The 15661-nt window shown below is 47.6% G+C and overlaps 1 protein-coding gene across 3 annotated transcripts in view; it reads left to right on the forward strand.

Moving 5' to 3' along the window:
- Positions 1–15661, forward strand: part of LOC143651837 (mitogen-activated protein kinase kinase kinase 9-like) — a 103588-nt gene that overhangs the window by 35143 nt on the left and 52784 nt on the right. The window contains exon 6 of one of the 3 annotated variants that reach the window (XM_077122662.1): positions 7641–10001. The exons of 1 other annotated variant lie outside the window; for it this stretch is intronic. In XM_077122662.1, the coding sequence (XP_076978777.1) occupies positions 7641–7654 (14 nt within the window). In that variant the 3' untranslated portion in view covers positions 7655–10001. Of the gene's footprint in view, positions 1–7640; positions 10002–15661 lie in introns of those variants that run through there. One more of the 3 variants, XM_077122661.1, reaches the window with a different exon arrangement.

Consider the following 15661-nt stretch of genomic DNA (forward strand, 5'->3'; position numbering starts at 1 on the left):
ACTGAGCACAAATATGCTACTGCTATTAAAATTCTTTCTAAGGGATTCCAATCCTTAGGGGCAACGGTCGCCAGTCCGGCTGCAAACAGCAGGGCTAGGAGACCAATCAGTAAGAGCCAGTAATTCATGTGCTACCAGTGGGTGGGTTTTACCAGTGAATAAGGCTTCTTCTGACTTCTAGTCGTGTGTAGGCTAGCTGTCTCCAGGTGGGCTATAACAGGAATTGCTGATGTGCTGGAAGAAAGAGAGAAAAGATGTTTTTCTCAGGGCTATTTTTCTGCCCTGGACAGATTATTATTATCTATTTGTTTTATTAATCGTTCTGGTAACCATCTAGCTGAATCTAATTCTTTTGAATATATGCAGACCAATCCTCAGCCCCATATTAAGACCGGATCTGGTCCATGCCACATATTATCTAATGGGTCTTTCCAGAGGACTGTGGCAAATTGTTTTTTCGATTCTGTGTGCCAGAATCATTCTGCAGCAGAACGTCCATCCTGATCCAAAGTCAAAAAATTTAAAATTAAAAGAGAATGTGATATTAGGTTTCTGGGTGATCTTTTAGTGGGGTACCACTCCCCCTTTTTAATTTTTTCAATGGTGTTTTTTAAAGATAAATTTGCTCGTTCTACTATTCCTTGTCCTTGTGGGTTATACGGTATGCCTGTGGTATGTTTGATTTGCAGTTGTTGGCAAAAATTTTTAAACATTTGACCTGTGTATCCAGGACTGTTACCAGTTTTTATATGCTGTGGGGTCCCTAGCGCAGCCATGGCTGCCAACATGTGTGCAATAATATGTTTTCCTGCTTCACCAGTCTGGGGCGTAGCAAATATAAATCCACTAAAGGTGTTTATGCTAACATGCACATATTTAAGATTGCCAAATTCTGAGATGTGCATTACATCCATTTGCCATAGTGCATTGGGCACTAAGCCTCGGGGGTTAACCCCTAAATGCAGTGTAGGTAGATGTGTAACGCAGCCTGGGCACTGTTTAACTATTTGGCGAGCTTGCTCTCTGGTGATATGCAACATTAATCTTAAGGTGCGAGCATTGAGATGATGCAGCTTATGAGCTTCTATAGCCTTTGCGATTAAGTCAAGTAATTGGTTGCTGAGGACAATGTTTGCACAGCATGTGACACGTGTGGCTTGGTCAGCTAACTGATTTCCCAAGGACAGTGGCCCAGAGAGATTAGTGTGAGCTCTAAGGTGGCCAATGAAAAATTGTTGGGTTCTTTTCTGAATGAGCGATTGCAGCTGCATGAACCAATGAGCCGTTTGTGAAGCATTTTTTATTTGAGCTGCAGTTTCTAACAGTGGTATAGATTGAGCAATATAGGCACTATCTGTGTAAAGATTAAAAGGTTGGTTTGGATATGCTGAAAACACCGCTATGACTGCTTGTAATTCTGTTGTTTGAGCAGAACTGCAGTGTGTCTGAAATTGAATAATGTGTCAACATAAGCAGTGATCCCTGATGAGGACCCATCAGTAAAGATTAAGAGGGTATTTTCAAGTGGCTGCAAAGATGTTTTAAGTGGAAATATAAAGTCATGAGTGCTAATAAACTGTAAAAGTTTATTGTTAGGGTAATGATTGTCTATTTGGCCTGAATAGGAAGCACAAGCAATAGGCCAACAGTCTGTAGTTTGAAAAAACCAATCAACTTGTGCCACAGTATATGGTTGGATAATTGTATCTGGGTCTTTACCAAAATATTTGACACTTTGTTCTCGACCTAAGAGAATGATATCAGCAACTGCTTGGTAGTAGGGATAAATAGTTTTAGCCAGAGAGGCATGTAGATGAACCCACATAATAGGTGCCTTTTGCCAGAACACAGCCGTGGGTGTAAAAGCTGTCCGTCATACTACTAGAATTAATGGCTGTGTGTAGTCTATGAAAGTGACACACTGCGATTGAATAGCTTGTTGTACTTTGTTAATGGCCTCACGCCCCTCGGGGGTAATGTTTCTGGGGGAGTTAGGGTTGGAATCTCCTTGAAGGAGGTCAAACAAAGGTTTGAGATCTCCAGTAGTCAATTTTAAGTAAGGCCAAAGCCAGTTAATGTCCCCTAAAAGTTTTTGGAAATCATTTAAAGTTGACAACTTGTCCAATCTCAGTTCCATTTTTTGGCTGTTTTTTTAGTGAAGTCTAACTTTTTCCCTGCAGCTCCAAATGTGGGCGTTGATCTGGCAGAGTAGAGGTTAATGTGGGAAGGGCTCTGTGTGTCTTTTTCCAGATCCCACCCATCCTTTGTAATTCACAGTGACACCAGGTGAATGCAGCAAAACCTGGAGGCACAGCTCAGTCATTCCTAAGGAGGAAGGTGAGGAGGAGGAGAAGAGGGCCCCAGTGAATAAGGAATGCACATGGGGGCCCAGTACTCTTGGACAGAAGGAACTTGGCTTGGGAGATGAAGGGTAAGAGCCAGATAATGTGAAATTCTTTCTCACTGAAAAATGGATGCACTATTTTAAAATACCTTTTTCTATGTTGGGTGTTTCAGTGCTTTCTGAGAAATCACCTGATCTTTACAACAGAATTTTCCAGTCTCTTTGTTCTCTGGAATTTCCTAGGACAGAGATCAGCAAACTTTTTCTCTGATGGGCCAGATGGGGAATAATATTTTAGGCTTTTCAGGCCATAGGGTCTCTTTCACAACTAATCAGCTCTATTGTTGTAATGCAAAAGCAGCCATGGACCATGGACAGTATGTAAATGAGTGAGCTTGTCCAGTAAAACTTCGTTCATGAACACAAGTGGTGGGTAGGTTTGGGCCATGGATTGTAGTTGCCAGCCCCTATAGGTGTCCCACTGAAAGTGGTGAGCAGCCCAGGTATTAACCAGATATAAGTATTCTGGCTGAGTATGCTACTTATACCTGGCTCTTCCTTCCTCTTTAAAGGTTTTTTCAAGAGAGGGATCAGAGGACTCTCTTGCTAGAGATTCATACTGAAGCAGGGACCAGCAGAATAAACCTGGCCTGGTAGTGCAGTAGGATGTAACTCTAGGGCACAGTGCTTCTTTCAGGTCCCCTACCGTAGCTACACTGACGTGTGTGTGCCCCCTCTGAACAAAGCACAGTGCATGCCTTGATACCTTGCTTGTGATTGTGTTCTGTTTGTGGCCTTGTGGCATAGGAGTTAAATTATCCTAGGTCCCAGCTCTTCTCAGGCCCATCACTCTGAGTCCATGACGTCCTGGAAGTGAATCTTGCCTCCACTATTCCATTTTTGTGATCCTCTGCTTCAGTTTCCTCATCTACAAAAGTGGGATAAAACTAGTACCCATCTCATAAAGTTGATGTGGTGACTACATAAATCCACATTTGTGAAGTGCCTAGATTGTCTGGCTCATCATGAGCATATGTGAATATCAGCTGTGGTGACAACTATTCTCAGGTTCTCAGGCAATTTTGTTTCTATACCTGAAGAATGTCCATAGTGGTTTATACTTCTTGTTCTTGATGTGAGTGTATAGAACTTAGACTTCCCTGAGTGTGAAGGTAAGCAGCACCCCACCCCACCTCTCGCCCTGGCTGCCCTTTTTAGTGACTTTCTTTACGGTATGTAAGATTGAATATTAGGCTTTAGATTCCTGCTTACAGGTGTCTTGAATCTGTAACTGGCCTGGGTAATCCTTTGAATACTAAGATTTTGTATTCAAAGTCTGTCTTTCCCTATGTCAGATTTTGGCTGAAGGTGACAATAACCATTTGTTTTATAAAAGATGGACTATCTGAAGCCAGGCTTCAGAAACCAATTAAATAACTTTGGGATGGAAAATTCAAATATGTAGAGCACACTACCTGAGCTGTGAATGACTTCAGTGATTGAACCTTCATGGGATGGAAGTTTCTCTTCCGTACTACATTCTGTAGGAGCAGGAGCTAGTCTGTACTTTGAATCCTGACTGGAATGGAGGTGAGCCCAGTCTGAGAAACTCAGTTACCCTGAATCCCTTGATATTGTTAACATGAGCACGATTCCAGATAAGATTTGCAAAGTGGCTATAAATTCCAATAGGTTCAGTGGTTCTGCTTCATTTAAAGGTATTTCCTGCTTTGGCATTAAATTTAATCTTATTTTGCATTGGAAAATATTAACTTTTGGCATTTTCTTCCTCCATATGTAAATTCATCCTTGTAAACTTTTGAAACACGTCAAAATATATGATGTAACTTTCCTGATTCTCAATTCTTATTGACATAAAATGTTGAGTAAAGACCTCTTTAATGCCAGAGGTTTGAGAACCTCAGGAAGATAATGTTTATATTTTAGTATCTGTCAACAGAATAAGATATGTAATGACAATAGGTATCTTGAATTCAGTAATGTTAACTGAATCTGTGTTTTGTGAATCTAGCATCATTGCGCTTTTTTAAAAATAGAACATCTTGAGGAGGATCCAAGATGTTGGCTTAGCGAGGTGTGGGATCTTGTTTGTCCTCCAGAACAGTTACTAAATAACCAGAACAGTACAGAATGGCTCCTGGGACCACATCAGTGACCAGATACACAGCGTACCCCAGTCTGGACCAGCTGGACCGGCTGCGAGCCCCCCAGAACCATGAGTTCCCCAAACCAAGGCAGTCGGCACCCGTCCCCAACAGGCCACTTCCCAGAGGGGAAAGGAAAGGGACTTTACCGGCAGCAGGGGCTGAGCACAACTTAGCTTCAAGTGTGGAATTAATTCACAAATTCTGACTACTAAAAATAGGCCCCCAGTTCAGGTGAACCTGGTGGCTCATTTTTGCCTTGGTGCTAGCGGGGCAGGGCTGACAGAAAAAGAAAAAAAAAGAAACGGGTTTTTGTGGCTGTGTTTCTATGGAGGCTTAGCTGCCTTTGGATACAGTGGCAGGACTTCTGAGGCTGCAACTGCCCCAGGCATAGGCAGAAACAAACTTCTCGGAGAGCTTGTCTGGAGCCGGTACCTTCCCCGGGGGAAGGGTGAGGCCCAGTTCTGGTGGAATCCCTCCTTCAAGGAATTCAGACCCCTGGGCTTCATAATTTGAAGCCATTAAAACTAGCCTACAACCTGTCCTCTGTCTTCACCATGCCCCCAGCAGTGACTGTCTACCAAAGTTAAAGGTACCATATGATCTTATGCTGGTGGGGCCTGCAGGCAGACAAGCGCCACATACTGGGCAGGAGAGGGAAAACAGTGTCCAGAGACTTCACAGGAAAGTTGTTCAACCTGGTGGGTCTCACCCTCAGGAAAAACCAACACAGGTGACTCTTTCCTCCTAGCAGGAATCCAGTTTGGTCTGGGAAAATCCAGCTGGGGTCTAAAATACCTAAGTAGACTGTCCTAAGGGTGGGAGGGAAAAGGCACCATACAGGCAGGACAAGAAACGAGAAAACAAGAACTGAAAATTTCTCCTCTGTTAAACAAAACCTAAGCTGGAGGTCCAGAAAAAGGTGAACTGAAGGTCAAAGAAGAGATAGACAACAAATTCATCCAGCAAGAATGCCCTAGGTAAAAGAAGTGAAAACAATCTCCAGAATAAACTGATTAAGGTAATTAAATGCCTAGATGCCAGCCAAAAATAACAAATCACACAAGGAAAATTGAAGTTATGGCCCAGTCAAAGGAACAAACCAGCAATTCAAATGAGATACAGGAGTTGAAATGATTAATTCAGAACATACGAACAGACAATGAAAACCTCATCAAAAACCAAATCAGTGAATTGATGGAAGGTATAAAGAAGGCAAGGAATGAACAAAAAGAAGAAATCAAAAGTCTGAAAACACATATCACAGAACTTATTGGAATGAAAGGCACAGTAGAAGAGATGAAAAAAACAATGGAAACCTACAATGGTAGTGTAAAGAAGGATTTTATAAAACTTAACAGTAGCTAACTTTTCTTATGTAAAGAAGGATTGTAAAGAAAAGAGTTATGGGCCCCATCAGGCTAAGAAAAACAACCCGGGACTTCCCAGGGGCGGTTATCTGCTGCCTTTGTTATGCAAGGTTTTCTGCTGCCTTGGTTATGCAAGGTTGTAACTGCTGGAGGAAGTTTATCTAAGAATGCAACTGAGAAGGTTGAGTAAGGGAGTTTTGCACGAGACAGCTGCTTCTTGCATGAAGCAGCTCCCATGACTCATGCGCGAAAAATGTTTGTTATCTGCTTCTTGCAAAATGTTTGTTATCTACTTCTTGCAAAATGTTCGTTATCTACTTCCTGCATAAAGCAGAACCTGTAACTCATGTTCAACCCTCAAACCCCACCCCCTTATCCTGGCCCTCAAAAAGCTTCCCAAAACCCAGGCTCGGGGCTCTCTGTTCCTGCGTGCTCAGTGAGCCCCATGCATGTGTGGTAAATAAACCCCTTGCGTGTTGCATGAGAGAAAGTCTCTTGGAGTCCTCCTTTGCGTGGTAAAACTCTCGAATTCTTACATTTGGAGGTCCCACCGAGATTGGCTCTTCGTAAGGGGAGGCTCCAACAGCTCTTTCTCTCGGGGTAAGTAAGGCCTTTTTGTCTGAGGTGCGATCGCTTAGTCTGTCAGACTGGCAGTGACTGTCGGAGAGTCGCGTGAGCACTCCCCGACTGCAACTGGCAGACGTGTCCAGGGGTTGCAGGTCACTCTCCCGAGGGACGCCTCGGGATTGGGGGACCTCCGGGGACGCCTGGAGGCTTCCTACAGGGCCGACTCTGATTCTGTTTCCCTTCTGACTGGGGGAGACTCGCTCAAAGTCATCAGGCCAGTCTGAGCTGTGTCTCTGAAACTGTGTAAACATGGTGTGCTGGCTCTGTGTGTGTCTGTCTGTATTTGTGTGTTAGGAATTGTTTTTGTTTTACCAAAGATGGGTCAGGGAACGTCGACTCCACTTTCTCTGACCTTAAGACACTGGTCTGAGGTCAGGGAAAGAGGTCAGAATCTATCTCTTATTGTAAAAAAGGCAAATGGCAGACCTTCTACTCGGCCGAGTAGCCCTCTTTTAACGTGGAATGGCCTCTTGAAGGAGCTTTTCATCTACCCTTGATTTGGGCCGTCAAGTCAGTCATCTTCTGCCCTGACCTGTATGGCCACCCGGACCAGCAGCCCTACATCATGGTTTGGCAGGACCTGTGTGAAAACCCACCTCCATGGGTAAAGCCGTTTCTTACTCCTCTTGGTCAACATGACTCTCCCTCTGTACTTCCAATCAAGGAGCCGGGTCCTTCTCAAGCTCCAAAATTCTATCCTTCTTTGCCTCCTGCAGTCTTACCAGAATCCCAATCGGATCTACTCCTCTTCGACACAGGTCCTTCTTCCCCTCCTCCCTACCCTTCAGCTCCGGTACAGGACCCCCTTCTCTTAGCTCACCTTCTCCCTCCTCTAGTTCTCTCTCTCCGCCCTCTTACATTCAGGTTCACCAACAGATGATCCCAGATGAACCAGGACCTGCACATATTACACGAAGCAGACGAGCACAAAGCCCATCTGATGTGGCGGTCACTCTCCCCCTCAGACCGTACGGGTCTCCAGTGGATGATAGACACGGAGGAGAAATGCCCGCTCTGCAATACTGGCCCTTTTCCTCCTCTGATTTATATAACTGGAAAAATAATAACCCTCCTTTTTCCGAGGCTCCCACTAGGCTGACTGGATTGGTGGAATCCCTTATGTTCTCTCACCAGCCCACTTGGGATGACTGTCAACAACTCCTGGGGACTCTCTTCACCATGGAGGAGCGAGATCGGATCCTACTGGAAGCCAGGAAGCAAGTTCCTGGACAAGACAGGAGACCCACCCAACTCCAGCATGTCATCGACGATCGGTTCCCCCTGCGCCACCCTAATTGGGACCCGAACACTTCTGAAGGTAGGGAGCATCTGTCCATCTATCGCCAGACTCTAGTAGCGGGTCTCCGAGCAGCCGCACGCCGGCCCACCAATTTGGCCAAGGTAAGAGAGGTTATTCAGGGAGCGGATGAATCGCCCTCAGTCTTTTTAGAAAAACTAATGGAAGCATATCGTAGGTATACTCCCTTTGACCCTCAATCAGAGGATCAAAGAGCCTCAGTGGCCATGGCCTTTATCGGCCAATCAGCTCCAGACATTAGACGCAAGCTGCAGCGTTTAGACGGATTGCAGGACCTAGCCTTGTGAGATTTAGTCAAAGAAGCTAAAAAAAGTGTTTTATAAGAGAGAAACAGAGGAGGAAAAAGAACAAAGGAGAGAAAGAGAGAGAGAGAAAAAAATTAGTAAGAGAAAAAAGAATAATACAGCTAATTAAGGACCAAATTAATTCTGCCCTAAGCAGGCCCATTCAAGTGCATTATCACCGGCTTCATCTCGCTAACCAAGGTATGAAACCAAAATATCTGACTGCTACCCACCCTCTCGGGTAAGAATCCCCACTCCTACGGGAGCAGCATACAACTCGAAAATATGCTTCTAGCTTATGCTATGATTGGTACCGCTGGGTGCAAGGCAAAGCACTGCAAAGGAGGGCCAAAACAATTAAAGGCCGTTTTCGAGCTCCTTGAGAAGTATGCCTCATCTTGCATAGAGGTTCACTCTGCAAAAATTCCTCTCCCCAGAAAAACAGAGCCACAAACAACCTGGGGGATGAGGCCTCTACTTCCCCCAGCAAAGGTTAATGCCAAAAGAATGCTGGATCAGCATTCTTCCTCCATCCTTTAAAAAAAAAACAAAGGGAGGAAATGTTGGGGACAATTAAAATAGCATGTATAAAATCCACCCTCAGCGATGCCGGAAACATGCAACATGGCCGCCAGGGCTGAAACAAAGAACTAGCCATTGTCCACTGTGCTAGCCACCAAAGAGGCTCGGACCCAGTAACCATGGGTAATAGGCGAGCAGATAAAGAAGCAAAAGCGGTAGCATTAAGGGACCCTATAAACTTGGTCCTAATAACCAAAGGAAACCAGCAACCCCCTGAGACACTATCTGAGGTTACACCCCAAGGAGAGTCGGAAGTCCTAGCTTACATACAGCAGGTCCACCAGCTCACTCACCTGGGGACAGGGAAACTACAGCAGCTCCTGCAAGACCAGAGGGAATTGTACCCTCTGGCAGCCTCAAAAAGGAAAGAACTGGCAGATCGCGTAGCCAGAGAGTGTCAGGCATGTCAAATCATAAACGCCTACCCCACCAAAGCTCCTAACGAAAAAAAAGACTAAGGGGAACTCGACCTGGGCAGTTCTGGGAAGTCGACTTTACTGAAATTAAACCTGCAAAATATGGACTTAAATACTTACTAGTTTTTATAGACACCTTTTCAGGATGGGTTGAAGCCTACCCAACTAAGAGAGAAACGGCCCAGGTTGTAGTCAAGAAGATTATGGAAAAATTTTTCCCCGGTTCAGTCTACCAAAGGTAATAGGGTCAGATAACGGACCCGCATTTGTAGCCCAGGTAAGTCAGGGTGTGGCCAGGATATTGGGGATTGATTGGAAATTGCATTGCGCATACAGACCCCAAAGCTCAGGACAGGTAGAAAGAATGAACAGGACAATTAAAGAGACCCTAACCAAATTAGCTATAGAGACTGGCTTGAAAGATTGGACCATGCTCCTGCCTTATGCCCTGTTCAGGGCCCGGAATACCCCCTCTGCTCTCATGTGTAATCTAACCCCTTATGAAATCTTGTATGGAGCGCCACCTCCAGTCAAAGACAAGTCCTCCATTCTAGAGATTAATAGTTCCCTCCATACCCCCTTGCTTGACAGGCTGCGAGCCTTGGAAAAAGCCCAGCAGTTCCTGTGGCAGCAGCTCTCCACCTCCTTCCAGCCAGGAGATAACAGAACTCCGCATCAATATCAGGTGGGAGACTTCATCTATGTCCGCCACCACCAGGTACAGACTCTTGAACCTCGCTGGAAAGGACCATATCAGGTACTCTTGACCACCCCCACCGCAGTCAAGGTCGATGGCATCGCATCCTGGATCCATGCGTCTCATCTCAAACCTGCGCCTTCGCCCTCTGAGTCCCAATGGAAACTGGAAAGGACTGACAATCCTCTCAAGCTGCGGGTTCGTCCCTTTGACCCTCAATCAGAGGATCAAAGAGCCTCAGTGGCCATGGCCTTTATCGGCCAATCAGCTCCAGACATTAGACGCAAGCTGCAGCGTTTAGACTCCTTCTCCTCCTTCCCCTAGGGGAACCCAATTCCAACCCGCATAAGCCTTGGAAATGGACAATAACCAGATGGGATGATGGGAAGACTATAAAAACTTGGGAGGGAGCAGGGGAGCCTTCTTTTCTAGTGACCCCTTGTAATCTTACCACTCTGGGGAACGAGCCCTGTTGCGACCTGACCCCCATCTACCTGTGTCCCGCATCCAATCAGGGAAAAAGTTACTGTAACAGCCCAGGACACTATTACGTCTTGCGACTGGGACAGCGACCATAAACTCACCCTGTCTGAGGTTACGGGACAAGGAACTTGTATAGGTAACCCTCCTCCCCACGTTAAAATCTTATGTGCCACCATTAATCAAACCCAAGATAATGATAAATTCCTTCAACCTCCCCCAGGTTTAAAGTGGGCATGTAACACTGGAATTACCCCTTGTGTATCTACAAAGGTTTTTAACAACTCTGTCAACTATTGTGTGTTGGTTTCTATATACCCCCGAATTCTCTATCATTCAGGGACAGAATTAGAAACTATACTATTCTATTAAGCCAAACCAGATACAGAAGGGAACCAATCTCAATAACCCTGGCAGTTCTTATGGGGGTAACCGCCGCTGCCAGTATAGGCACAGGGACTGCTGCCATTGTACATAGCAATCAACAAACCAGTCAATTACAGGCTGCGATAGATCAAGACTTAAACGAAATAGAGAGATCTGTCTCAGCCCTTCAGAACTTAACCTCCCTTTCAGAAGCAGTTCTGCAAAATAGGCGAGGACTTGACTTACTTTTCCTTAAAGAGGGGGGACTATGTGCAGCTTTAAAAGAACAGTGCTGTTTCTATGCGGATCACTCTGGTGTTGTTAAAGAGTCCATGACAAAACTCAGAGAGCGCCTTCGTGAAAGACAAAAAGAACGAGAGGCGCAACAGGGGTGGTTTGAATCTTGGTTTACTAAGTCCCCCTGGTTGACAACGCTATTATCTGCTCTCGCTGGGCCTTTAATTGTGTTACTTTTAATAATAACTATAGGACCATATATTCTAAATAGAATTTTACAGTTTTTACAAAGGCAGATTGGAAATGTCAAATTAATGCTCATCAGACAACAGTACTCAGTATTAAATAACCCAGAAAATCTCTAAGATTAGGGATATGTACAAAAAGGAGTGGGGAATGTAAAGAAGAATTTTATAAAACTTAACAGTAGCTAACTTTTCTTATGTAAAGAAGGACTGCAGAGTGTGTGCTGGTCGTCAGGTCTGGGAGTCACCAGCCATGCCGGACCTTCATTTCACCAGCTAGGTGCTAGGTGTGGCGTCAGCTTCACAGAGCTGTGAGGATGCACATTGCTGAGTCATGATCCCAGCTGGTCTGTGAAAACCAACCTCCATCCTGGCTTTTCTCTTGCCAGTGCCACTCCTCCTTCTCCCATGCCCCCCACTTGCTCCAGCTGGGGGCAGCCAAGGCCTCAGAGCGAACTTGCCTGATGCAGCGCCTGCACGGGCACTTGCGTGTGATGGGGAAGGATGCTGAAGGCCAGGCCACGGGAGCGCGGGGACCCTGGCCATTCCACACCACCATGCCAGTTCCATCCAAAACAGCATGGCAGATGGCAGGGCTGGACTGCACTGGCCATTCTCGGCTCTGCAGCCATCTCCTCGGGTGTCCATGTCTTGTCCCACACCTGTGGGGAGCTCACGAATCATGGCGCCAGGGGCCACCACTGCCACGCACATCTCAGGGAGAGCACAACCGCCTGGTGCCCACCCCTGCACTGGGGCTGATGGAGGGTCCACTGGGGCGCCATCTGTCACAAGCTGTCCCACAGACCCACCACCGGGGCCCTGTTTCAGAGCCGCCAGAATCGGGGCCTGCCATTGGCACCTCCAGTCTGCTGTGTGGATATGTCTGCAGGGACATCTGTGGATGGTGGTTACCAGGGACGATGCCCACTCAGGGCCTGTGCTCCCAAAACTGAGATCAAGTCCGAGGGCTGGAGGTCCTTGGGGCAGAGTTTTTTGTTTGGATTTTTCATGCTCTGCAGTGGCAGCATCTTAGCGCACCACTGTGTTCTCTGATGGGTCAGTGGGATTCAGCATTCCTGGGGCATGCTTCTTAGTTCCTGGAGGCAGTTCTGGGCAGCACAAGCTGTGAGTCCAGCATAATCGAACAAATTCAGGACAATAACAGCCGTTTCAGCTAATACTTCTACAGCAAAATCATTATGCTGATTTGATAGCATACTATATGGAACACAGATTTATATCCATAGTCAACGTTGCTGGAGAAGTATTCACAGCACACATCATCATCTTCGTTCTCTAGAGTGTATTCTATTTTCTAGAGTCCTTTGAAAAAATTTAATTTGAAAGGTAATTTTCCAATAACTTGTTTTAAGGAAAACTCTTATAAAGGTCTCAGGCCTTTCTTTATAAAGCGTCTTTTCAAAATCCTTTCCAATCATCTCTTTAATCACTGCTGCATGAGAAATGTTATGTGGAGCTTTCACTTGTATGCCTTTTTATTTTTAGATGCTTTTATGGCTAGAGTTTAATCAAACATTATAGTATACTAAGAAGATCAGCAGAGGTGAGTTTTCTACCTAGTGGGCCTGTGGTCAGTGTTTCAGAAAAGCCATCTTGTATTTTCTGAAGCTCAGGTCCCGGCATTTACTGCATGAATGTCAGGTTTCTTTGCTATCGTGGCAATGTCCTGGGGAGGAAGGCAGAGCCAGGAAACCTTAGGATTTCAGATCTAAGTCAGGAATGCAGCCGTGTCCACCTCTGCACAGTCCCTGTTGGGAAGATGTGGTGCCATCCATGCAGTCTCTGTTGGGCCAACACAGTGCCATCCACCTCCATGCGGTCCCTGTCCCAGCACAGTGCCAGGACTCCGCATCCGCTGCCAGAGGCACTATACCCAGAATGAGCATCGGTGATTGGGTTCTTGGGTGCTCATTTTAATCCACTAGCTGATGTGATTAAACTGAGGCCTTTTAGCCCCGTGAGCAGCCCCAGTTTCAAGACTGAGTGACAGTGAGAGCATGTGTGCTTAAGGGAAAGACCGCTCACACGGGCCAGAGCAGAGCAGGGTGAACGCTGGCCAGGCTAGGAGAAGAGGGGTGCGAGGCCCTGGGCTGTGGCTGCGGGGAGACGACCCACTGAACCCTGTGCTGCAGGTCGTTCTTGTGGAGATGCTAGGCAGCTTTCAGGAGGGGGGAGATGGCTGATGCAGGCCTCCCGGTCACCCACCCTGCTCTGCAAGCAGCCAGGAACTGCCTGGAAGCTGCGGGTACTGGCAGTGTGCAGGGGCCCACCTGCGTTCTCGCACTGGGGGCCTTGGACAGCCTTCGTCCCAGTGGCTCTGGCTGTCAGAGACCTGTGCCTGTTGCCCTCTGGGGAGCCCCTGGGTGAATCCTCTCCCTTCAGTCTACCACGTGCATGGTGAGAGCCCCCCACACCCCTTGCAGGCTTCCGGGTAGTTTCCAGGCATGGATTTGTTCTCGTTTTATTCCCTCCTTTTCAGGAGACCTTGCTGATAGTGGCCCAGGTTTCTATAAATGAGCAAAGCCAGCAGCCATGCTGGACTCGGGCCAATGGACAGAGCCATTTTGTAAGCAGCTGCAAGATCCTCAGCTTCTGAGTCAGGTTCGAGCTGTGCATGGAGGCTCGTGGACAGGAGGGTGCTGGGACTTCCCAGTGCCACGTGGATCCTCTGCTGAGATTTATCCCTGATGGGCCTGCCGCCTCCAGGTGCTTTCATTCTAAACCACTGTGGATGGTGATTTTCAGGCCCATTTCTTTTACAGGCTTTTCCTTTGAGTTCAGGAATTGGATCCTGTGCACATCTGCTTTTGGCCCTCGTGTGGCGCGGCCAGCCCCACTGCCCTCTGCCCATCCCCTCAGGCTTTGTGATTTCTCACTATCGGGGGCCCCCTTGTTCTGCATCGTGAAGTTGTCTGGGGATGGAAGCTCAGAGCAGGGTCACATTTAGAGGCACAGGCATGGAAAATTGGTGAATGCGCCTGCGGGGCCACCCACCAGCCCTGCATCCCCAAGGTCAGGTCTGCACATGGCAGTGAGGCTCATGCCACAGCCGGGGCTGGCACCATACCACAGGGTGCCCTGCCCGTGCTTTGGCCACCTTCACTTATCCCTTCGGTGTGTCAGTCGGATGCTCCCAGTCCTGGGTAGAAGTTTGCTTAAGAACCAAGCACTTTCCTTAGAACGGTACCTATTCCTCTTTGTCAGTCTGAGAAGGAAACTTCTGCATGTTTAAACTCGGTTGTTTAATTCGTGCCGTGTCTGTGGTGGCCCTAGAGGTGACAGTTCTGCCTGCGAGCTCTGAGCACCAGGCCTCTCCCTAGTGTGGGCATGGGGTGTGCGTGGCTGCCTTCTGGCTGCACTCAAGTCCCAGGAACGTCCAGGCCAAGCCACCGGCACTGGCCTCACGTCAGAGCTGCCACCTCTCCGTTTTCTAGCATGTGGATGACCTAGAATAGAAGCTTCTGAATTGTGAGCGGGAGCCCAGGCAGCCGTCCCAGCCACGTGGCACCTCATAGCAGCAGCCAATGGGTCCAGGTCCTGGGCATAGCTGCCCACACTGCCCTCCTGCCCTCACGGTCGATTCTGGGGCTCCATTCAGTCACACCGACCAAGGACCGTTACGGCTCCCGGAGCTCTTCCTGACCCCAAGGCCAGGCACTACTTGTGTTTCTTCATTTGATGATTCTTTGACTTTCAACTTATGAGAACCAGTGGGGGCAGCCCTCTTCTGTTTGGAGCAATGGCCACATCCAGTGTAGGGAGGGGCGCCTGCCGGGGAACGTGCATCCTGCGCTCCGAGGCCCCATGGCACCTGCTGCCTGTGGGCTCTGCGCGCTGAGCCGCGACCTGCCCTCCATTGGGAGATCCTGTGTTGAGGGAGATGGGTGTATGGGGTCACTTGCTTTTAAGATGTCTCGAGTTTAAAAAAAAGTCACTTCTCTTAGTTCCATAAGAAGGCGCTTGCGTGTTTCCCTTGACAGCTGTTCACGTGGTATGTATGTGTGGGGGCCACGTGGGTTTTGTCTTTCATTTTGATTTCGTGTAAGTACTAAAACTTGTGCTTTTGCTCCCCATATTGGAGGGAGGCGGGTGGTGAGAAGACTCTGCTCTTGAAGAGATAAAGTCATTCTCAGCCCCAGGTTTACTTGTCTGGAAAGCTCTGTGGATGTCAGAGCTTGGGCCGTCGGTCGACTGTTCTGACCTGCTCACCCAAAAGTGTGCGTGAGCTCCTCTTCCCCTCTGTGGGGCCCGGAGACAACGGGCTCCCTGCTCCCAAACCCGCCATTAGTCCACAAATGACGAGACATCTTGGGGCCCCAACAGAGGTCTCGGGGTACTTGGGCCCTGGTGCCCACAGCCAGGGTATATGCTTCCTCGTTTTGTTACTGCTCCTGGATATGGGTGTGCGGAGGCAGGGCCAGGACTGGACCTGCTCCTTGGGGGCCACAGCCAAGCAGGATCCCTGGACCCGGGGTCTCTGGCATCCTGTGAGCACGTCACAAGATG

Source organism: Tamandua tetradactyla, chromosome 12 (assembly GCF_023851605.1).
Source record: "Tamandua tetradactyla isolate mTamTet1 chromosome 12, mTamTet1.pri, whole genome shotgun sequence".
Taxonomy (NCBI): Eukaryota; Metazoa; Chordata; class Mammalia; order Pilosa; family Myrmecophagidae; genus Tamandua; species Tamandua tetradactyla.